The sequence below is a fragment of the Dicentrarchus labrax genome, unplaced genomic scaffold (assembly GCF_905237075.1).
Source record: "Dicentrarchus labrax unplaced genomic scaffold, dlabrax2021, whole genome shotgun sequence".
Classification (NCBI taxonomy): Eukaryota; Metazoa; Chordata; class Actinopteri; family Moronidae; genus Dicentrarchus; species Dicentrarchus labrax.
The window spans coordinates 4,710,842-4,732,770 of record NW_026136713.1 but is presented as its reverse complement, the minus strand read 5'-3'; the positions used below and the strand labels follow the sequence as shown (position 1 = coordinate 4,732,770).

The 21,929-nt window shown below is 40.2% G+C and overlaps 4 protein-coding genes across 6 annotated transcripts; 3 read left to right on the top strand and 1 right to left on the bottom strand.

Moving 5' to 3' along the window:
- The first annotated feature begins 46 nt into the window (after positions 1 to 46).
- On the top strand, positions 47 to 10,256 carry btk (Bruton agammaglobulinemia tyrosine kinase). 3 transcript variants are annotated; one of them, XM_051419512.1, is made up of 18 exons: positions 47 to 185; positions 3,657 to 3,815; positions 3,958 to 4,062; positions 4,756 to 4,837; positions 5,044 to 5,169; positions 5,290 to 5,339; positions 5,428 to 5,615; positions 6,016 to 6,078; positions 6,235 to 6,289; positions 6,413 to 6,492; positions 6,819 to 6,946; positions 7,167 to 7,238; positions 7,946 to 8,117; positions 8,306 to 8,525; positions 8,671 to 8,735; positions 9,245 to 9,363; positions 9,479 to 9,636; positions 9,746 to 10,256. In XM_051419512.1, the coding sequence occupies exons 2-18, from the start codon at positions 3,675 to 3,677 to the stop codon at positions 9,815 to 9,817; spliced, it is 1,896 nt and encodes a 631-aa protein (XP_051275472.1). In that variant the 5' UTR covers positions 47 to 185; positions 3,657 to 3,674; the 3' UTR covers positions 9,818 to 10,256. The 3 variants fall into 3 exon arrangements, with proteins under 3 accessions (XP_051275472.1, XP_051275470.1, XP_051275471.1); XM_051419510.1 differs by having other exon boundaries at positions 48 to 185; positions 5,275 to 5,339; XM_051419511.1 differs by lacking the exon at positions 47 to 185 and adding an exon at positions 242 to 2,217 and having other exon boundaries at positions 5,275 to 5,339.
- A 198-nt stretch (positions 10,257 to 10,454) lies between these two features.
- On the top strand, positions 10,455 to 11,980 carry timm8a (translocase of inner mitochondrial membrane 8 homolog A (yeast)). The gene is made up of 2 exons (XM_051418953.1): positions 10,455 to 10,680; positions 11,303 to 11,980. Exons 1-2 carry the CDS (start codon positions 10,570 to 10,572, stop codon positions 11,462 to 11,464), a joined length of 273 nt encoding a protein of 90 aa, XP_051274913.1. The 5' UTR covers positions 10,455 to 10,569; the 3' UTR covers positions 11,465 to 11,980.
- Positions 11,981 to 12,028: 48 nt separating this feature from the next.
- On the bottom strand, positions 12,029 to 17,360 carry zgc:101583 (uncharacterized protein LOC494104 homolog). The gene is made up of 5 exons (XM_051418952.1): positions 16,508 to 17,360; positions 15,789 to 15,845; positions 15,396 to 15,486; positions 14,014 to 14,174; positions 12,029 to 13,885 (listed from the first exon to the last, which is right to left on the bottom strand). The coding sequence occupies exons 1-5, from the start codon at positions 16,638 to 16,640 to the stop codon at positions 13,251 to 13,253; spliced, it is 1,077 nt and encodes a 358-aa protein (XP_051274912.1). The 5' UTR covers positions 16,641 to 17,360; the 3' UTR covers positions 12,029 to 13,250.
- Positions 17,361 to 18,955: 1,595 nt separating this feature from the next.
- On the top strand, positions 18,956 to 21,392 carry mars2 (methionyl-tRNA synthetase 2, mitochondrial). Its single transcript, XM_051418951.1, has 3 exons — positions 18,956 to 19,535; positions 19,704 to 20,038; positions 20,180 to 21,392. Exons 1-3 carry the CDS (start codon positions 19,256 to 19,258, stop codon positions 21,347 to 21,349), a joined length of 1,785 nt encoding a protein of 594 aa, XP_051274911.1. The 5' UTR covers positions 18,956 to 19,255; the 3' UTR covers positions 21,350 to 21,392.
- Positions 21,393 to 21,929: the final 537 nt, after the last annotated feature.

Genomic DNA, 21,929 nt, shown 5'->3' with positions numbered 1-21,929 from the left:
TGATATGAAAATGAGCAGGAAGAAAAAGGGGAAGTAAGCAGAGCCAATTCCTCTCTGTGGGTGGGTTTAAGTTTCTTGCATCACAGACCAACACACATTTTATGGAAGACGAGCAACTGAGGCAAAGGTTCAAGCCTCAGCATCTATAGTTATCTGTCTGATGCGTTACTTTTTTGGGTGTCTGGGTAAGTGACGATGCTCTTTGAATGTAAGATCTAAGGTCAAGATGTATTTGTAGTCATATGTTCACTTCAGTGTAAATTATAATAGAAGCTGTATGAATGCATTTCATTTGAAAGGTTATGGACAAAAGAATCAGAATCAGAAATACTTTAATAACAGTCTTAGTAAGTATTATGTAGAGTTCAACAAGTACTGAAGTGAAACCCACTAATATTCAGTTTGTATGCAAATCATTACAAAACTACAAATACAGAAGTCAAATAATAGCGACATTATCAGCTAAAATGCAAAGATGTTGTTTCTGAATGTTTGGTTAACAGTGATGGACTATGGTGTATTCTGCTGTACTTGTTGCATGTCTTTAACTCTTCTTGCTGCAGTAGAGGGGTTTAGATGTGTGGTGGGGTTATAATCAGATAGGATCTCGTGGTCACCCTTATATATGTGTAGTATTCTGTGAATTAGAGAGCACTTGAAAACTTTACAAATGAAGATGTTTCTCTGAAGTTACCTTTACTAATATGCATCATAGGAAAAGCTAATGGTTTCTTGTGTATTCTGAAAATAGATTTCCACAGAACACCACAATATTAAATTAATGTGGTTAACATGTAATGTGTATATGTGTAGGGCAATTCTTTATGGTAAGATTTAACCCTCCTGGTTTGTACTGAACATCCTTGTCAACGCTCTTTTTTCTCTCACAGTCTCTTTTATATACACACACTCACAACACTTACACACACACACACACACACACACACACACGCACGCACGCACTCACACACACGCACTTTGTTGCATACACCACTTATCTGTCAGGAAACGTCAGGAAAGAGAGCATCTTGACAGGTTCCTGTTAACCCAAGTCTTTCATGATATGGTTATGTTTGCTGTGTCATACATAGCAACAAAATACTAACTTGCACGCTATCCTACATATTAGTGTTAATAACTCATTAAATTCAGCCCTTTTCATTTTAAAACATGTTGCACTTGCTTGCCCATACTGAGGTGGTGACACAGCTGGCAATATATCTGGGTTAGAAAGATCAGTGGCCCATCCTCCTGACAGCCACCAACGTTATAAATGGTGAAAATATATTCAAATATATGTAATCTTGTGATTAGATGATTGTGTGAGATAAAGCATTTTTTTTTAAGACACACTTTGGCTACTCTTGACTTTTAAGTTTCTGAAAAGTAAAATACGTAGAAGTACATAGAATTTCACAACCCAAGAACACCCAAGCAACTGAGAAGATCAGCCTTAGAAAGTGAGAAAAAAACTTCTCACTGCAAAGTGTTAAAGTGTTGTCATGAGTGTGCAGAGACAGAGGCACCTACATTACTGAATATTGTACATAGTTGTCAGTGTGTAAGTCATAAAGTGATGTGTAACAGTATACATAAATGTTTAAGTGTGCTAATGAAAGATAACTACATTTGAGAGAGATAATGTCAGGTTGAAGTGCTGCAGGGCCACTGTGTCTCTTCTCCCTTCATATTGCAGTAAAACACTGATGCAACTTCCCTATGAGTTTGTCTGTGTCAGCCACTGTGAGTCAACTCCCTTCAAAAAAGAAACACCAAAAAAAAACCTTTTGGCAGCCACGATACAGTCAAATACAGGCGTACAGTTCCAGTCGAATGTCTCCAATTAATCACAGCAAAAGAGAGAGCAGGGATGGTACAGCGATGGTTTTATCTGTAGAGTTTGTTGACCTCTACTCAAGTTAGTGATGTGAGAAAACATTAGGTCATGACAAATGAGGAATGAATAAACAAAGTTTCACGGAATGGGGAACAATGCTGTCTGTTCATGACGGCACAAACAAAACCATCAGGTATATTCAGTGTCCTGTGAAGAAATGTCTCACTCCTCTTCTTTAGCAGGGAGTGACAAAAGCTTCTGGTAGTGTTACACTTCAGATGATAGAAGGAAGTGCTCACAAGCTGAAAATAGGCTGAGCTGAAGTACAAACACATCTGAGAGAGACTAACAGACAATGAGCATTCAGCTGTGGGACGAGGGTGAGTTTGATCTGATAGTCCATGTTTCACCTGGCAATATGAGGCTATGACTGCCTACCTTTATGGCATTGTGTACTTTAATATGTATATGTGAATAGTGCCTTTTCCTAAACGTGGTTGATGTGTTTTTAGTTTTAGCTCTGAATCAGTCAGTTGAAACTAAATCTGACCTTATTGCCCGTTTCATAGCTGGCCCGTCACTGGTGGATCTGTTGATGTTAAATGGAGACAAATTATTCAACAACTCAAGGAACTTTTCACTGTTTGTTGCAGCATTTGTGATGATTTTGTTCCTGTACTGTCAAAAACCTTAATATACTATATATATATATATATATATTTGTAAGAAGAGTGTCTATTTTTTGTTGTTTTAGTCTACGTTGTAGTGACAGATGTTATATCGTTGTCCCACTCCACTCTCATCCACTGTATGGTGTGAAGAAGGGGCCATGTCTTGTTTTTGAGGTGCAAGTTTCAGATCAACACAAAGTGTTTAGCAGATGCCTACATTACTTGCAGGTAAAATGGTGAGATTGTTTGAGTTTTACTGTAAACACCAAAGAACATACATTTTAATGTGTTATATGAACTGTAATACCAGTATAATAACCAGGTTGCTGGATCCTAAAAATACCTTTCAAAATCAGGTTATAAAAAGTAATAGTGTTTGTGTGTGTGTTTGTGTGTGTTTGTGTCTGCATAACGAACTGCAAAGTTTCCCAACCAAAGACTAATACATTTATGTGACATGAAATACAATCACCAAAACCTTTTGGATGCAATTGATTGTGTTTTACTTGATACAACTTCTAATATCACAACAATCCAATCAGTGGATAAGAAGAGGAATAATGGAAACCCATCATATTAGGAATATATAGTAGACAAGACACACACTCCAAAATCCTCACACAGTTTCCCAGCACAGACAAATTTGGGTCACTGAGCTGGTGTGATGATGACGAGGATACAGTAGCTGAGGGAAACAGATGTGCCACGGGAGGGAGGGGGATTTTGGAAACAGAGGATGTTGCTGGCAGTAAAAGCAGGGCATATGCAAACTACAGCTAATCACATGCTGATATGTGCTCGCGCTCATGCTGCATGTCTCTTCATCTCTATCCAGATATCTCACCTCCTATAGTGGCATTGCTCCAACTCTTTTAAGAGTGGTTACATTTTTAACTTAAATTCTGTGAAAATACGCTATCCAAAGGAAGTGAAAACACTGAATAAATAAGTGTGAAGTGCAACATCAACTCCCTAACATTGCTAAGCTAAGCACAGCAATAATGGGTGTCAGTCACAGCTCTCATAAAAGTGATTACTGCCTGAGTCGAGGTGTGAATGAGTGTGTTCTTCTGCCACAGAGAAACAGCAGGCTGTTATGCTGCTGTTGTCCTTAACAAAACTATTAATCATTCCTTGTTTCCATGTAGATTAAATCTGACTGAAACATGTCAGACAACATACTGGAAGAAATCTTCATTAAACGATCTCAACAGAAGAAGAAGACCTCTCCTTTGAACTACAAGGAGAGATGGTTTGTTCTCACCCAGGAAAAAATAGCCTACTATGATTTTGATCCGGACAAAGGGGTACGTATATGGAACTGCAGATATCCTGTAATGAGATAGCGTCACATTTTGTCTCAGATTAATGTTTGCTGGTGACCTTAAGAGAACTATGCAGCTACATAATGTCTGAAGGTAGCTGACTGTTTCCCCATCTGTTAAGCAGAAGCGAAAAGGTTTGAGAGGATCAGTTGACCTTGAGAAGATCAAATGTGTAGAGACGGTCCAGCCGGAGCCCAATGCCCCGCAAGAGCGCATATATGCTTTCCAGGTAAACATGTTTGTCAGCTGACATGTCTAACGGAGAGGGCGGCCGTTCAGATATCGCCTTATGACAGTCATGAAGGTTACAGACAAAGTTGCAACGATGTGTAATATTCCGGCCATTTTACATTCTCGCTGGTCTGAAATCAGGACCAAAAACATTAACTTCTACCTCTATGCTGGTGTTGATTTTGGAGATGGAGAGAAACTGTCCCAGATCCCAATATCAGTCACTGCAGTCTAATACTGATCCATAAAATTATATTCAAACATGTCACTAATCAAAAAACATGTAGAAGCTGCAAGGGGCGACACGTGGGAGGTTTTCTCCTTGTCAGATAAGACCTCCCCAATTCTCCAGTAGTTAATATTGTGAAAGTCCATTGTTAAGAAGTGAAACCATCTCTCACAATCAAATGAACTGGGGACTTTCAGCGCGTGTGCAGGTGTTGCTTTGCACACATGTTGACTCACAGAAAATGGTTGCATTAAAAAGGTGTCTGTCTGGCACATGACATGAAAGAAACCCCTCCAGCTAGAGTTTCTGTCTTGCCTTTGGTACACCTATCGCAGTATAGTCTGGTATCACATGTACTTTTTGAGCTAGTAACTTTAGAGATACAAAATATTTACATAATATACCAACTTTAAATAAAAAAAAAACAGCTGATGGGTATCTCCTTCTTCATTTTTGCTACAGATCGTTTATGATGAGGGACCGCTATACATCTTTGCAAAGAGTGAGGATATCCGGGCTCAGTGGATAAAGAAGCTGAAAGAAAGTTAGTATGCATGCAAATTTACATTTATATCTAGTGTTTGTGTGTCACTCACAGTATCTCACACAGTATATGCTATATTACACCATATCTTAACATCGGCCCGTGGCACCACAACAGAAGAGCTGGGTGCATATGCAAATGCTAATGTTGATTTAATGTAAATGGCCTGTGTATGTGTTCGTGTGTGTGTCCATACTTGCTCATAGTGGTGCGCTTCAACAAGGATCTCATGCATAAGTACCATCCTTGTTCCTGGATGGATGGGGTGTGGCTGTGCTGCCAGCAGGAAGTTAAACAAGCCATGGGTTGCAAGGTGCTGGATAGTAAGAACGGTGAGAGCGAGATTCCCTTTGGTTTTAAATCTGCAACAGTTGACAACTAAACTTTAGCTTGTGACAAAATTATTTAATTCATATGTTAAATTATGTAACTAATAGGATTTACATCTAAAGCATCTCGGCGAAGGGGGTCCAGGAAACCTCTTCCACCTACCCCGACAGAGGTATACACATAGTTCAATTAGAATAATATTCACTGATTACAGATAGTAATTTTTAAATAATGCATCCAATAATCTTACACTGTTTCAGGAGAAGCCTGGTCGACCTTTACCTCCACAGCCTCCTGAGCCATCTGCCCCCTCAGTAGGCATGACTGTCATAGCTGAGTACAGTTACACGCCCATGACACCCCAAGACCTGGAGCTGAGGAAGGATGAAGAGTACACCATCCTGGAGATGTCTGATCCGAACTGGTGGAGAGCCAAAGACAACTATGGGTGAGAGGAAAAAGTTAACACAACAATCCGATAAAATAAAATTGAAGTATGAGTTCCGATAAAGAACAGTACACAGCACTATAAGTGGACACACAGACCTGAATATGTGTACAGATATGTTTTTACTGTATTTGACCAGATGTTTTTTTTGTCATTTCAATCATAATAAGAACATTTTGTAGTATGATCAGTAAAAAGTATAGATTACCGTACTGTTTTGTCTGTAATTTGAATGAAGTAAAACTGTTTATAAACAGGAGCAAGGATTTCTTTATGAGAGGCTGCTGGTGCTGGTGAGCACGTGACTGTCCAGCCGAGATGCACATTTGTTTGTGTATTTGTGTGTGTGCATGTAGACATTATTAAAGACAAAGACAATGTGTTTTGTTTTCTTTTGCAGGAATGAGGGTTACATACCTAGTAATTATGTTGTGGAAGCAGCAAATGGGATAGAAAAATTTGAGTGAGTATGGGTGCTATTGTTTCCGCTATTTTTATGTCAGCAGATTAATTAATGGTAAAGTTCATTGTCTGTATTTATGTGTTTTTGATTGCCGAAGCCATAAATGCTGCAAAAACCAAATTCAGGAAAAAAATTATTTCACATTTATTTTCACAGCTGGTATTGCAAGAATATGAACCGTAGCCAGGCAGAAAAGCTGTTAAAGACTGAGGTAAACTCAATGACATACACAATGTTATAAGAGGACAGCTATGGCTATATATGTGTGTGCACCTACAAAAAATTTGGACTAAATTTAATTTGAAACTTATGAAACATGTGTGTTGTTTCCCAGAACAAAGACGGAGGATTTTTGGTGCGAGACTCAAGCAAGGCTGGGAAATACACTGTGTCTTTGTTCAGTAAAGGTGGTGGGTGAGTAAGCTCAGTGGTGTTAAACACCCTCGTATGGTGCGCCATTTTTATACTATATCCACTGGCTCAAGTCATGTGTGAACGTATCAAAAGAAGAACTGTTTGTAATGAAAGCGGAAACAGTGGTCCACAGAGGGAGAGAGATGTAAATTATGTATGCAAAACCAGGACTAAACTGCCTCCACATCACACTGGCCCTAAGACTGTACTGTATCATGGATAACCACAGAGACATTAACTACTCATGCATACATGATATGTTCCTGTGTTGATGGAAACCTGTTAACTAAACCAACTTGAATTTATTCTTACTATTCTCTCCACAGGGAAACTGGTGGAAGCTGCAGACATTATAACATCTGCACCTCCCCGCAGGGCCAGTTTTACCTGGCAGAGAAGCATAATTTCAACACCATCCCAGAGCTCATCAACTACCACCAGCACAATGCAGCAGGTCAATACAGTGAATGTGTGGATATCTCACTAAACACATTTATTTAGTTTTTTCATACAATAAGATATAATTCAAATTTAGTTGTGGCAGCAGGGCAAAGGGGGTAGAAAGTAACGAAACATAGACACACAAACAGGATTTCAAAAAACAGAAACAGTCAAAGTCTAAATATTGACCTTACAGGTAATAACGTGGTTTTGTCATCTATCACCCTCACTAGGTATGGTTAGCAGGCTGAAATACATTGTATCTAACCGGGCACGGCCTCCATCAACAGCAGGGCTTGGCTATGGTAAGAGACTCTATCAGTATGACCTGAACTATAAGCCACAGAGCTCAACTACACAAGCTTTCTTGGCTTCTGAATATATTCGCTCATTAATGATAATGTCTGCTGATTTCTCTCTGGTGACTGATTAGACGTTTGTCTGTGTGTGCAATTAATAAACCACCAATTCTACAATAAACACTGCAAGAATTGTAATGATCATTCATTAGTAGTGTTTTGGGGCACATTTGTTATAGGTAATGAATCCCTTAATTGTGAAAGGAATAGTTTGACATTTTGGGAAATGCGCTTTCATGTCGAGAGTAAGATGAGAAGATTGAGCAGCAGCATGTACCATATCAACATGTAAAACATCATGTGGTTTTGCGTGGGGTTGTGTTTCCTGGCAGGGAGCCGTAACCTCCAGTGAAACCACAATGTGTCATTTTTTAAAAACCTTCTCTGTAGGTTCACTCTTTTGTAAAGATTAAACAAACTAAATAAACGTGTTAATTAGTGAACTTGCTGTTGAGCAGACTTTAAATACAAATTCCTCCTGTTTCCAGTCTTTATGCTAAGCTAAGCAGTTGCTGGCTAGCTTCATTAAGACATGACAGTGGTATCAGTCTTTTCATCTGACTGAAGTGTATTTCCCAAAATGTCAAACAATTCCTTTAATGTGGATGCTGTGAGTATAAAAGTGCTCCTCCATTCTCTATTGTTTGCTCCAGGCGTGTGGGAGATTGACCCCCGTTACCTCACCTTCATCAAGGAGCTAGGCACTGGTCAGTTTGGAGTGGTGAAGTATGGCAAATGGCAGGGCAAGCACGACGTTGCCATTAAGATGATTAAAGAGGGCTCCATGTCTGAACAGGATTTCATAGAAGAAGCCAAAATCATGATGTAAGCAAAACTGAATGAGCCTGAATTTGGACTGAGCTGGGTATTCAGCTGCAACACTTGAACTGAATACAGTTTAAATGAAGTTAAAAATAACTAAATTACTTTAAAAGACTAATAAATTTGATGTGTCACACTGAAACATGTAGTTTCTATAACTCGTAACTTCCTTCTCCTTTTGCTCAAACCAGGAAGCTTCGGCATGAAAATTTGGTCCAGTTGTATGGCGTGTGCACCAAACAAAGACCCATTTATATAGTGACTGAGTTCCTTTCCAATGGCTGCCTGCTGACCTACCTTAGGGAGGGCCTGAAGCAGCACCCAACAGCTGTCCAGCTCCTGGAGATGTGTAAAGATGTCACTGAGGGCATGGCCTATCTGGAGTCGAAGCAGTACATCCACAGAGACCTGGTGAGAGACACAAAGCAACACATGTGCCAGTACATTTCTAGATTGTTGTATCATGTTATGTAGAGAAATACTGACATTAGATATCCGAAGATAACAGTAAATGTTTAATGATTACACTCAAGAATGTTGTTTGTTTTGTCCTCAGGCTGCCAGGAACTGTTTAGTAGATGCCAATGGCACCGTCAAAGTGACTGACTTTGGACTATCAAGGTAAAATAGTTCACAAGTAAAAACAGGATACACAGAGGCACATTGGTGTCTAATAAAGTACGACACTAAACTCTGTTCTACTACTGTGGCTCTTAGGTACTTTACTGGGATATTTCCATTTACTGTGTATTTACTCCACTCATTTAATTTACCATTTTAGTTACTAGTTACTTTGTACATTAAGATTTGACAAAGATAACCTTACTATCAACTTTAACATAAACAGTATATATTTAGTATAAAATTAGCTCCACATCCACCAACAACAGTAAAATGCTACTTACAAATGAATGCATAAGTAATTATTATGTAACAATATAAAATATATTAAAATAACTCAAAGGGGCCATTTCTTCTTCACAATGAGTATTTTTAGTTTTTAAACTTTAAGTACAATAGTTGACTTCTGTCCTTTTACTTTTCTCAAAGAACTTTTAGGTGTATAGAGTATTTTTACATTGTGGCGTTTTAAGTGAAATATCTGATTACATCTTCCACCGCTGCCTCAGATATGTCTTAGATGATGAGTACACCAGCTCAGCAGGTTCCAAGTTTCCTGTGCGTTGGTCACCTCCTGAGGTCCTCCTCTACTGCAAATTCAGCAGCAAGTCAGACATATGGGCATATGGTGAGTCGACACAAAGTAAAGTTTCAACTGTCAGTTCCCTTCTGCATTTCTGGTCAGTGAAGTGTAATATGTGTTTAAATGTATTCACAAACTATGAATTACCCCCTATACTTAGGGGTTCTTATGTGGGAGGTGTACACTTTGGGACGGCTTCCGTATGAACGCCTTAACAACACGGAAATAGTGGATCAGGTGTCCCGGGGCCTGCGCCTCTACCGCCCCCAGCTGGCCAATGAAAAGGTCTACAACATTATGACAAGCTGTTGGCTTGATGTAAGTTACTTTTGTGGGCCTCAGTAGAGACTGTGACAATGACCGTGTACAGAATTATGATAGTGTTGTCAATATTTTCTCCACCACAATCTCATTTGTTGTGTTTCAGAAAGCAGATGAGAGACCCAACTTTCAGAAGCTGACACTGACTGTTCAGGATTTGCTGTACGAGCTCCAGTAGATCTCAGAATAATCCACACCAGCAGCGTACACACAGAAACAGTTCACTCTGATCCGCACAGAGCAGCATCTCCTCATGGCCCAGCAAAGTTAACACAATCATGAAAACGGTGAACAGCTTGAACACAGGACTGCACTGCCACACTGAGATCCTCTGTAATGTGAACATGTGTAATGTGAATGTCATTATAACTCATTGATTAGAATAGCCTTCCTATCACATTAGTGGAAGTACAGTCCAACAGACTAGCATTTAAAATGTGTATATTTTATTGTTATTGGATTTTAAAAAAGCCTATTGTTTATGTCTTTATTGTATTCTGTGTATTGTATTATGTGGAATCATTGTGAAATGTAGACACCTTTGCATGTTGAAACAAGCTCTGTGAGAACATATCTATTGCACAATAAAAGCCAAGTATGCCAGGCTTTGACTGAAACATCGTGTGAAACGAAAATGACTGTGACTCTTATTTTATAAAATATTAACTGTTTTTAATGTTTAATTAAAATAATATATCCGTAAAAATGTCTGTGAATGGTTACGTATTTATGACAAGTGCCCGCCGCCAAAAAAAAAAGGAAGAAGAAGAAGAAGAGTAACGTCAGAAGAACGCGCTCTGTGATTGGTCCAACTACTTCCTGATTCCCGTTGTCCATACATATGATACATACACGTGAAGGTCAGCAATAGAGCCATAAGGCTTTCATATTTACACAAAATATTGCTTTACGACCTAATTTTAGTTAGAGATGGAGGGCCAGGGAGCGACAGCCGACCCTCAGCTTCAGCACTTCATCGAAATTGAATCTCAGAAACAAAGATTTCAGCAGCTGGTTCATCAAATGACTGAGGTTTGCTGGGTAAGAGCAGTCTTAAGCTAGCAGTGGAGCTAGCTCTGCAGTTTGCTTTTCAAACATAACGCAGTGTTAGTTTGCCTTACTTTGAGAAAGAGAAGTTGTAGATCAGTTTTTTTTTATTTGCTGTGATCAGATAATGGTGGGCAGATGTAAACATTAGGTCACACGTAGTCCCGGTGTGTGACCCTTATGTCACTCCGTTGTTCGGTCACATTAAGTTTGTGGGCTTTTTCATTCTGCTGTTATTCAGCCACATGATGTTTCCTCAAGTGTCTCCGGGATCCTAGAGAGGTTTACTCTCAAATTGTTTGCAAAACTAATGTTTAAATATAATATTTCTCAAAACCTGCGATGAGCATTACCCCGGCCTGCTATAAGGGACACATTACCACAGTGGATTAAAGTAGATTATACCAATGAGGACGCAGCCTGCTGCTGTATAACAGAAAATAGAAAATAGAAAAACTTCAACCTCTTATATTTGCGACTGTAACCTGACCAATGAGCTGAGGTCACAAGCAGTACTTGCTGTAAAGCTTATTTGTCTCGCTTTCAACAGATGAGCTCTTGTAATACCTCGCATTAAGTCGTTGCACCTCCTCTAAATGACTCTGTCTGTCTCCAGGAGAAATGTATGGATAAACCCGGACCCAAGCTGGATTCAAGGACAGAAATGTGCTTTGTTAACTGTGTGGAGCGATTCATTGACACCAGCCAGTTCATCCTCAACAGACTGGAACAGACTCAGAAGAGCAAGGGCTCTTTCTCTGAGACCATGTTGGACTAAAAACATGTCATTGGAAGGATTGACAAGACACATGCCCACCGCCTTCTGCTCTGTGAGGAGGCCGTTTGGTCCTGACGACTGGCCGCCGGCTGCAGAACTGTACCTTCAAATGGAAAAAGGAACAACAACAAGTGTTACTTTTGATAAAAGTGCCTCAGATTAACACCATGGATGGACATTCAGAATCTAGGGTTTTATTTGTCCTCCGCTTTAGGTCAGTTGTTAGCAGAGACCTTATGTTAGTTTTGTCTGTCAAATCGTGGACTTCAGTTCACTGGTCAAACTATGAAATTGAGTTTTGAATGTGTCAGTATCCATCATTATAACAATTGGGTTGAGCGTGTGTGAGACTGCAAGAAATCTGGATGCATCTGGGACATTGAGCTTGCCAGATGTTTCTGACAGCTACAAGGATTCCACCGTACTCGGCTGTAATTTAAGAGAACTAACCATGTCTTGACTGAAGATGAGTGAGTTACCCGACTGTACGTATGCAATAAACAAAATGCCAAATAATTCTGTCCATCTTTTGGAAAATAATAATAATAATAATAATAAGTCAAGTAATGTTGTAGTCATGTTTTAATGAGCATTATCAAACAAACAAAATGTAACAGTTCTATCAGATATATGTTACGGCCTGGCACGTTGGGAATTCATTTATACAGGGAAAGAACATTCTTTGGTGCAGTTTGTATATAATACTGAGGTATTACAGTAATTTGTCAGAGCAATTAGTCAAACTTATTCATAAACAACATGATTGAAATGCATTCAGGGCAATCTCTGCCTTTACACTGGTCATAAAATACATTTGTACAAAACACTGATTAGCCATAACATGAGCACTGACCGGTGAAGTGAGTAACACTGATTATCTGGTTATCATGGCCCCTGTCAGTGGGTGGGATATATTAGGCAGAAAGTGAACATTTTGTCCTCAAGTTGATGTGTTAGAAGCAGGGAAAATGGGCAGCGTGAGGATTTGAGCGACTTTTTGACAAGGGCCACATTGTGATGGGTAGACGACTGGGTCAGAGCATCTCCAAAACTGCAGCTCTTGTGGGGTGTTCACGGTCTGCAGTGGTCAGTACCTATCAAAAGTGCTCCAAGGAAGGAAAGGCAAAGAACCGGAGACAGGGTCATGGATGGCAAAGGCTCACTGATGCACGTCAGGAGTGAAGGCTGGCCCATGTGGTCCGATCCAACAGACGAGCTACTGTAGCTCAAACTGCTGAAAAAGTTATTGCTGGTTCTGATAGAAAGGTGTCAGAACACACAGTAGATCACAGTTTGTTGGTATGGGGCTGCCCAGGTGGTCATAATGCTATTTATGGCTGATCGGTGTACATGCTAAGGTTAAAAGTGCAAAACTATGTATAAGGTTACTGATTTCAGAAGGCACAATCTGGCTTATGCAGGCTAAAGTTTCTTTAAATTCATATACTGTAAAGAAAAAATTTACACAACAGTGCAACAGACATTCAGACTGATATAAATTATACCACAGAATAAAATTCTGTCTTGTCTTTTTTTTAACCAAAGGAAAAACACAAGCTTGTAATATAATGTACAACTAAGAGTGTAAGTTCATACCGAATCCAGTGTGTTGATAGGACCATTATGCTCACTTTAGACAAGTTTGTTCATCCAGTGCATAATGCATTATATAAAGCAGACTCAAAATTCTGTTAGTCAACCAACTTGTCATACTGTAAAGCTGTAATGTGCATTAAAGCCTCAGAATTGCAATTTTTTTAAGTAATGACAAGACTAGTGGTCCTCTTTATGGAGCTCTCTGGTGTGTACCCCACCCCCCCTTTGAGCCTCCCTCTCTGGACAGCTTCATCTCATCCTCTGCTTGCATGTCATGGCTGGGAAGAGCCACAAAGGGCTGCTGCCCCCATGGAAAGCCCTGAGGACCCCTCCTCAGGTAGAGTGGGAGGGAATCCCCATTAAATGTAATGTCCTTGAAAGCATGGAGGAGGAAGATCCCCAAAATGATGGTGAGGAACCCGCTAATTGTTCCCACTACTCCGTCAGTGGTCATACTCAACCATTCCTTGAAGAGGATGGCAGAGCAGGCCATGACAGAGGTGGTGAAGAAGACGTAGTAGATGGGAGTGACTATGGAGGTGTTAAAGATGTCGAGGGCTTTGTTCAGGTAGTTGATCTGAACGCTGACACAGATTACCAGGCAGATGACTAGCGACCAGAAGAGGGGTTCCTTCAGCACTGCTGTCCCAGCAAACAGCTCCTTAATGCCAATTCCCAGGCCCTTGACACAAGACACAGAGAGGGAGCCAATCACAGAGCAGATCAGGATGTAGACCAGCACATTCTTCTGTCCAAACCGCGGAGCCACAGCAAAGATAAGAACCAGGCTGCTTCCCACAACGCACACAGCAAAGACAATGAAACCTAGTGGGAGCATTCAAGAATGAGTTAGTACCCTGAAAAAAAAAAAATAAAACATTCAGCTGTTCCTGGGGTTCAGTCCACACAGCCATGGTTAATATCACATCACAACGACTAAGGGCTGGTCCTACCTGGGTCTTTGAGCTTCTCGGCCATGGCACTGAGGGAAGCAACCTCCTCTTCCTGCGGGGCATGGATCACCATCACTGTGGAGCCCAGGACGCACAGCAAACAACCGATCTTCCCATGCACATTCAGCCTTTCATTCAGAAAGTAGGAGGAGAGCACGGCACTGGAAGGAAAAGCAATGCAGACACAGAGAGTTAGGATAAATGTTGTTACGAGGTATTAAAGGGAGACGTTTGATGATATACTGTCTTTGTTTTATTGTCATCAAATCTAATGAAATGACAAAAACCAACAACGCAATAGTCTGCCTCAATACTTCCCTGTCTGCTCTAAACCCAAAGTCCATTCGTTCTTAGTGAAGAAAATCTTTAAAAGTGAGTTACAAATATATGCTTTTATTTTTTACTTATGCAACTTATTTTTACAGGAGTATATACAGGGACTATTTTCAAACTTACACAGAATTAGAAAAAAAAAGCATGACTGTTGCATAACTTTTGCAAAACACCCTTTGGTGAGGGACAAGTAGAAATTACTTTGTTTTAAGGGGGTCAGAAGCCAAAAAGGTAATCCTGACTGGTCACAAGATGATTTGACTGATAATAACTGGTTAATAAAAACAACAATAGCAAGATCATCATTCATGTCGAGTTTGCATCGAAACAATACAAGATGTTTGCTTTTGGCCCGCAGCAACAAACACCAACGTAATGAGAGCAGTGGGAGTGAACAGCAACTACACAATGAGCTGAAAAAGGATCCAGGTGCTAATCCTCTATAGGTTCATCACTACGAGTTACTACTCTCACACTGTCATTTGATACACTGTCTATTATATTGATTTGTATAAGAAAACAAATGCTTTTATGACATAAAATATCATTCTTTTTGCAGACTTTCCTCTAAACTTCAGGCCGATAAAAATTCTTCAAATCAAAAATCACTCTTTAGTTGAGCTTCTCACAATACTCTTCTAGTACCTAACCTGTGATAAGGGTAAATAGTATCTAGATAGGGTAGATAGTATAATATATAATAATCTAGTAAATAAATATAGCTTCAGTTAAAGGGGTCACAAGCCAAAAACGTTGTGAACCACTGCTCCTGTGAGTATTTACGTCACCAAGATCAGTGCAGATGTTCATGGTAGTAAATGAATATGTAATCTAGTGCAACAATGAGGCTCAATTATGTGTTTTTAATCATTTTTGGACAACAATGGCCATCTACCACACAGAGGAATCACCTATATTAGGTTTACGGTTTACAGACAACAGATGTTGGTTCTGGTCTTTTCTTGGGATTTATTGATAATAATAAAGTTAGAGAGTTAAAGAGTTATCCGTGAATACTGAGAAGGCTAAAAGAAGACAAAGACAATTACCTTACAAGAACACTCAATGCTCCAAGAGGAGTCACCAGTGTGGCCGGAGCAAATGCGTAAGCAGCGAAGTTAGCGGCCTCTCCAGTTCCCACTGGAATATAAACATGAATTACAGAGGGTTAAAAGTTGAAATATTCAACCCACATGGGCAAATGTGCTCTTTGGAGGAATGTGCACTTCAGAGATATGGTGTGGGCACTGCATCTCCTGCCACATCACCAGCAAAAATACCAAACCCACAAGAGCGTCATCCCCGCCCTCTTTGAAAAACAAAGACCACAATGTTTCTGTGGCATGGCTAGTAAGCAGCGTAACCAAGTAAAAAAAAGAAAAGAAAAACAGCTGACCATGTCATCCATGTTTCAGAATTAAGTCTGTAAATCATTTACTCACTTGAAATAAGTCCTGCCCACCACAGCCATTCCTTCAGGTAGGCATACCCCCCTTGACCTGTGAGATACAGAACAGAAAAACTGGAGTTATTGTCATAGTTACTGTTACAGGTTTCTCACTTTAAATTATTCCAAACTAATTTTAACTAATGTTAAATTTACACACACACGTTGCCATCAAGACCTACCTTCCTTCCCCAGTGATATCTATAAAGTGCCCCCCCCCCACAGTGTTCAGATACTTGGCTATTTAAATTGTGTGCTACTTTATACCTACCTCACTACCTACATATAAAACATATGACCAGCTCATTAAATATGATCAACTGCTGTAGATTTAACTATCCAAACATATATAAAGTAGTTGAAATTAGCTCCAGGTTGACCAGCTACATTGTTGCTTACACAGTAATACATCAGTTATATAATACCATTAATAAACAACTGTTTTGTTGCTATCACTGTTCAAAAGTGAGGATTTGGCACTTTTTTCTTCTATAATAGTGGACTGTTGATGAGAACCAAACAATTATTTACATACAGCCCTATATGGCAATAGACAGGGATGACACTAGTATACTGCATACACACATATTGAATGTAAGACTTGTAGCATTATGGTATTGTTAGTTACCTGTAACTAAAGGTTGTGAGTATTTCCCACACTGACCTTCACAGACAGCTAAAGTTGAGTTAGATTTGAACAGAAGCGTACAGTACCTGCTCGCATTGAACCCTTGCTGGCCAATCGCAGCAGGCCTTTCTTCTTCAGAATGAAACTAGCGCCGATAAAAGCGCTGGAGCTCACCGCCAGAGAGAGACCGATGTAGAAGTCCAGACGGTTCACCTCCATCTGAAAACCACAGACTGGCGTCCCGACGTGTGATCAAAACAACCCAACTTCTAAAAACTAGAAACGAAACTTTCGGGAACTTTTCAGGAGTCGAGCAACAGCCAGCCCATGTTTAAAATCACATGATAGGCTGACTCTCTCTCCGGCGACGAGGCTGAAACTAGCTTTATATACGGCTCTAGATGACTACTAACCACTTCTCTGACTTGGTTTTGATTTAGTTAGTTAAGTCTAACACACTGTTTAACTCCCGCTTAACGTTACACTTGGTCAAATGTTTTACCTAACGTTGTCACATCAACCCTATTCGTCGTCGATAGCTGACTGCAGGAAGTGGAGCTGCTGATTGGCTGGCCGTCACCCGCTACTTCCTGGTTTATTGCCTAGGAAACTGGAGGGCGGAGGCTCTACTCCGGTACTGTCGATGATGTTTATTTATGTTGATGTTGAGAGTTGTCACCGTATCTTCAATCTCATGATAACACTTAGTAATTAGGGTAGACAGCACATGCATAACTAACTAATGAATAACTAATACATGATGATTTAATGCCAGTAAGTATTCAGATACTTTACTTGAGGAGCTAAAAGTAGAAATGCCACACTGTGAAAAACACTACAAGTAAAAGTTCATGCACTCAAACCCTTACTTAACTAAAAGTAAGTGTTACCAGCAAAATGTACTTCAAGTGTCAAAAATAAAAGTAGTCCTTCTGCAGAAAAGTACTCCCTGTCAGTGTCTTAATGTTACTGCTGCATTAATGTGTATGTTGCCTTTTACTGCTTTGTTGAGCTCATTTGAACTACTTTTTGTACTGAGGGGTAGTTTAATTTACAGAAATGCATCATGTATAAGCTCATTTCCCTTGAGAACCAGGTATCTATCTCTAAAAAGTCAACTTTTCATGAGCTCAGAAGAACAGCCATGTTTTTAGCTTTGTGACAAATTATTTTCCAGCTAATCAAAGAACGGTTTATTACGTTTATCTTTATGAAAAATGACCAAATTTGGACATACATGATTTTCACTTGACAGGAAAAGAGTTGTCAGTCAAAAGTATAATATTTTCCTCTGAGATGTAGTGGAGTAAGTACAAGTCAAATGTGTACTTAAATACACTATTTGAGTAAATATACTTTACATTCCACCACTATTGCTCACCATTAGTATTTGGTCATGCAGGCCCAGGGTGACCTGTGGCCCTTTGCTGCCTGTCATCCCCTCTCTCTGCCCTCGTTTCCTGTCTATCTTCAGCTGTCACTATCAATAAAAAGGCAATAAACCCCGTTTACAATTCGATTCCTAAAGATGTATTAGTTAGTATTTAAATAATTGGAGTAGTAGTGGTGGCAAAACCTGTGTCATAGATCTTATTGCTGTGCTAATCTTTATGCATCTGAAAAGTTCTCTGAGGTAAAAGGAAATACAATCAACAAAAAAACAAAATAATATGAAAGGGTTTCTAAATGTATTACGGTGACACATTCAGTGGACAAATTCCAAGACTGTATGGAAAGAACACATATCTGTGACTGAAGGTGTGACAGTCTGCATAGAAGAAAGATCATTACGTACAACCTAAGATATTTACAAGTGGCAAACATAATGTTATTTGAAAAGACCCTCCCAGATTCATTATAACACCAAATGTAAAACAGGTTAACTCTGTACTCTTTAACTTTGATCCATGTAACAAGTTCATAAATAAATATGAATGTATTACCTTTTGTGCTCGAAAATAGGATCAATATTACTTTGAATACATGGTTTTATTTTTATCTGCTCATACTAGCAACAGAATGGTTTATGACTGTATACAACTTGGTTGTCTACTGAGGTGGTATATATTATATTCATAAAACTCTTCAGGAACAATAATGTTCCTAACTTCACCGTTTTTCTTTTTTAATTGATGGTTCCCAACAACAGTAAAGCACTTTTTGTTTTGTTAATTCTTCGTTGCATTACAATTTAATTTGTATAATTATTCTGTCCCTGTCTTGTTTTATGCATTGTCTTATTCCCACTATTATATATACTGTCAATGATCATTCCCCTGTTATTCTTATTCAAATAAAGTCATTTGAAAAAGAAAAAAAAGATGCTTCCCTGATGCACCTCCATTTATTCGTGGGTTTCTCCCGTAAACATTTCACTGCCTGACTCGACTTCTGTCACCACAGCTTGAACGCCTGGAAACTTAAAGCGTTGCAAAAAAAAAAAAAAAGTGTTGTCGCGCAATCTGATTGGTCGTTGGTGTTGGTTGCGCACTATGCAGCGTTGTGATTGGACGAGGGACTGTTGTTTAAAGACTCCGGAAGAACTGCTAACCTTGACAAGCGAGCACAACACATGCGCTGCTGGTTCAGAAAAACAAAGGATAAAATATAATGATTCCTGACAGTTTCATGGAAAATATCTACCAGGGCTACTGTATGATCTCCCAGCAGTACTTGCGGTAGTGGTTGCTTTTCTCCGCTTGTGAGTTTTTTCTGCGAAAAACTCAATCTTTTAGCTAGCTAAATGAAAGGCTAGCACTTACCAAACCAGTACTGCCGTCTGCACCAGTTAAACACCGTCTGCTGGACTTCATGTTGGCTTCGCCTGCTGTCCAATGATGAGGACTCCTTTTGTGTTTGTATCGAGAAGCTGTAAGGCTGTTCACAGACTGCAATCTTTCTCACCAATTTCAGCTCTGTGGCGACATCAGAGGATCGATGTGTTGAGATACTCGAGCACACATGTCTGCAAAGACGACAGGAGTTACTACATAACCACTCCCATCTTCTATGTCAATGCTGCTCCTCATTTAGGACACTTGTATTCAGCTGTGATAGCTGACTGCTTACACAGGTATAAGCTACTTAAGGGCTTCAACTCAAAGTTTGCAACAGGTAAATCCTCCATCGACCAAAGGATGTATGTGTATGCGACGTGTCTGTCTACTGGCTGCATGTGATTTACAATTTTTTTCACAGCATAAATCCCTACGTTATAGTCACCTTAAAGCTTATATTAGAAACCAATGCACAGAAAATATGTTCTGTTATCTTGCATTTCAGGCACTGATGAACATGGCTTGAAAATCCAACAAGCTGCTGAAGCTGCAGGAAAAGATCCCCTGATCTTCTGCACCGATGTGTCTGAGAGGTTCAAGCATCTCTTCAGCAGCTGCAACATATCGTACACAGACTACATAAGAACCACTGAGCAGAGACACCACGAGGCCGTGAAGCATTTCTGGTCAGTGCTCTGGAACAAAGGGTTAATCTACAAGGGCAGTTATGAAGGCTGGTACTCCACCCAAGATGAAAGCTTTCTCACGCCAATACAGGTGGGCGATGCTTTGGACTCAACAGGAAAGGAGATCAAGGTATCGCTGGAGAGTGGCCACAAGGTAATTGTAGCATATGTGTGAATGAGTGAATGAGTGTAACATTTAAAGGGGATCCCCTTGAGAACTAGATGGTACAACTCAAGGGATTAATCCTAATAAAGAATTTCTTGTAACTTCAGTCTTCTCTCTGCTGTTTTGCAGGTGGAGTGGATGAAGGAGGAGAACTACATGTTCCGTCTGTCTGCACTTCGGTCTCAGTTACTTGACTGGCTCAAAGGAAATCCCCGGGCCATACAGCCAGAGCGTTTCTACCGGGCTGTTCTCCAGTCGCTACAGGTGGACCTTCCTGACCTCTCAGTCTCCCGCCAGAGCAGCCGCCTTCAGTGGGGCATCCCAGTCCCGGGTGACGCCGAACAAACCATCTATGTGTGGCTAGATGCTCTGGTGAACTACCTCACAGTAGCTGGCTACCCAGATAAACACGACCAATGGTGGAACGTGGCCCACCACATTATCGGAAAGGACATCTTACAATTTCATACCATCTACTGGCCCTCTTTTCTTCTAGGGGCTGGACTGCCTCTGCCACAGACAATACATGTGCACTCGCACTGGACAGTAGGAGGAAAGAAGATGTCTAAAAGTTTGGGTAATGTAGTGGATCCCCTTGAACGCACACAGATGTTCACAACTGATGGCATGAGGTACTTTCTTCTGCGTCAGGGTGTCCCCGACTCAGACTGTGATTACACAGATAACAAAGTCATCAAGGTGCTTAACGCAGACCTCGCTGACTCTCTGGGTGGTCTGCTTAATCGTTGCACAGCTCCAGCTCTCAACCCAGCTCAGGTCTACTCCTCTTTCTGCCCTCAGTTCTTCTCAAGTGAACAGAGAGGCAGGGCTGTGGTTGAAGACTACCACATGTTAGAGGATGTGAAAAATCTCCCTGCTGTGGTGGAGCAACACTATGAGAGCATGCATGTGTACAAAGCTCTGGAGGCCATCAGTGCCTGTGTGAGGCAGACCAACGGGTTTGTTCATCGCCATGCACCTTGGAAGCTGGATAACAGGGACAGTGAAGACCAGCGCTGGCTCAACACCATCATCCATGTCTCCCTCGAATGCCTGAGGATTTACGGCACACTGCTCCAACCGGTAGTGCCAGAGATTTCTAACAAGCTGCTGTCCAGACTCGGGGTGCGACCACATGAGAGGAGCTGGGCAGATCTGAACTTCCTGCCAGGGTATCAGGGAATGGACTGTCCTTTTGAAGGGAGAGCGCTAGGATCTCACTCTGGAGTGCTTTTTAGTCGCTTGGAAACTCATAATGTAGATAAACAAAAACCCAAGAAAACAAAGAAATTGAAATGAGGAATTGTTTTTGATGATTCAGTCAATAAAACAATAAAACTCCTGTGGCAGTTTTCACTTGATCTTTTTCAGGATTGTGAGTAGGGCTGCACAATATGGTAACATAATCAAATTGCAATTGGTTTGACAGCTATTGTGATATGATTCACGGTAATTTTTGTATCACTCGTTTTATTTTTACTGAAAGAACTAAATAAAAAAGAAAGAATTAAAATAATGATGATGTGATTTGTTGGGGTCTGTACCAAACAAATTATGTTTTGTTACATCTGGAAAACAAGATTTGTAGGCCAGGCCACAGGACTTATATAATGCTGTGTCTGCCATTTGGATATTATACTCAGCCATACTGCGATTAACTGTGCAGCCTTAATTTTGAGGTGTACAAACGTCTTTCTCACTCTGTCTTTTTAACAGCCAACATGTTGCCAGCTCTACCAGGTGAGCTACCACTATGCCTCAGGTTGTGTTTTTATCTTTTCAATATTTATTGATGTGATGATATAAATTCTCCCAAGGGATGTATTCTTTTCTACCCCAATACTGCAGAATTAAACTCTATGTTGATGTTCGAACACCT

Bases quoted from the DNA above. Each gene is read 5' to 3' on its own strand.
- btk (XM_051419510.1), top strand. From the start codon at position 3,675: ATGTCAGACAACATACTGGAAGAAATCTTCATTAAACGATCTCAACAG. The intron at 3,816-3,957 runs GTACGTATATGG...TCTGTTAAGCAG, and splicing joins ATTTTGATCCGGACAAAGGG to AAGCGAAAAGGTTTGAGAGG. The intron at 8,736-9,244 runs GTAAAATAGTTC...CCGCTGCCTCAG, and splicing joins ACTGACTTTGGACTATCAAG to ATATGTCTTAGATGATGAGT.
- timm8a (XM_051418953.1), top strand. From the start codon at position 10,570: ATGGAGGGCCAGGGAGCGACAGCCGACCCTCAGCTTCAGCACTTCATC. The intron at 10,681-11,302 runs GTAAGAGCAGTC...GTCTGTCTCCAG, and splicing joins AAATGACTGAGGTTTGCTGG to GAGAAATGTATGGATAAACC.
- mars2 (XM_051418951.1), top strand. From the start codon at position 19,256: ATGATGAGGACTCCTTTTGTGTTTGTATCGAGAAGCTGTAAGGCTGTT. The intron at 19,536-19,703 runs GTAAATCCTCCA...CTTGCATTTCAG, and splicing joins CAACTCAAAGTTTGCAACAG to GCACTGATGAACATGGCTTG. The intron at 20,039-20,179 runs GTAATTGTAGCA...GCTGTTTTGCAG, and splicing joins CGCTGGAGAGTGGCCACAAG to GTGGAGTGGATGAAGGAGGA.
- zgc:101583 (XM_051418952.1), bottom strand. From the start codon at position 16,640: ATGGAGGTGAACCGTCTGGACTTCTACATCGGTCTCTCTCTGGCGGTG. The intron at 15,846-16,507 runs GTACTGTACGCT...TGTATCTCACAG, and splicing joins CAAGGGTTCAATGCGAGCAG to GTCAAGGGGGGTATGCCTAC. The intron at 13,886-14,013 runs GTAGGACCAGCC...TGCTCCCACTAG, and splicing joins CGAGAAGCTCAAAGACCCAG to GTTTCATTGTCTTTGCTGTG.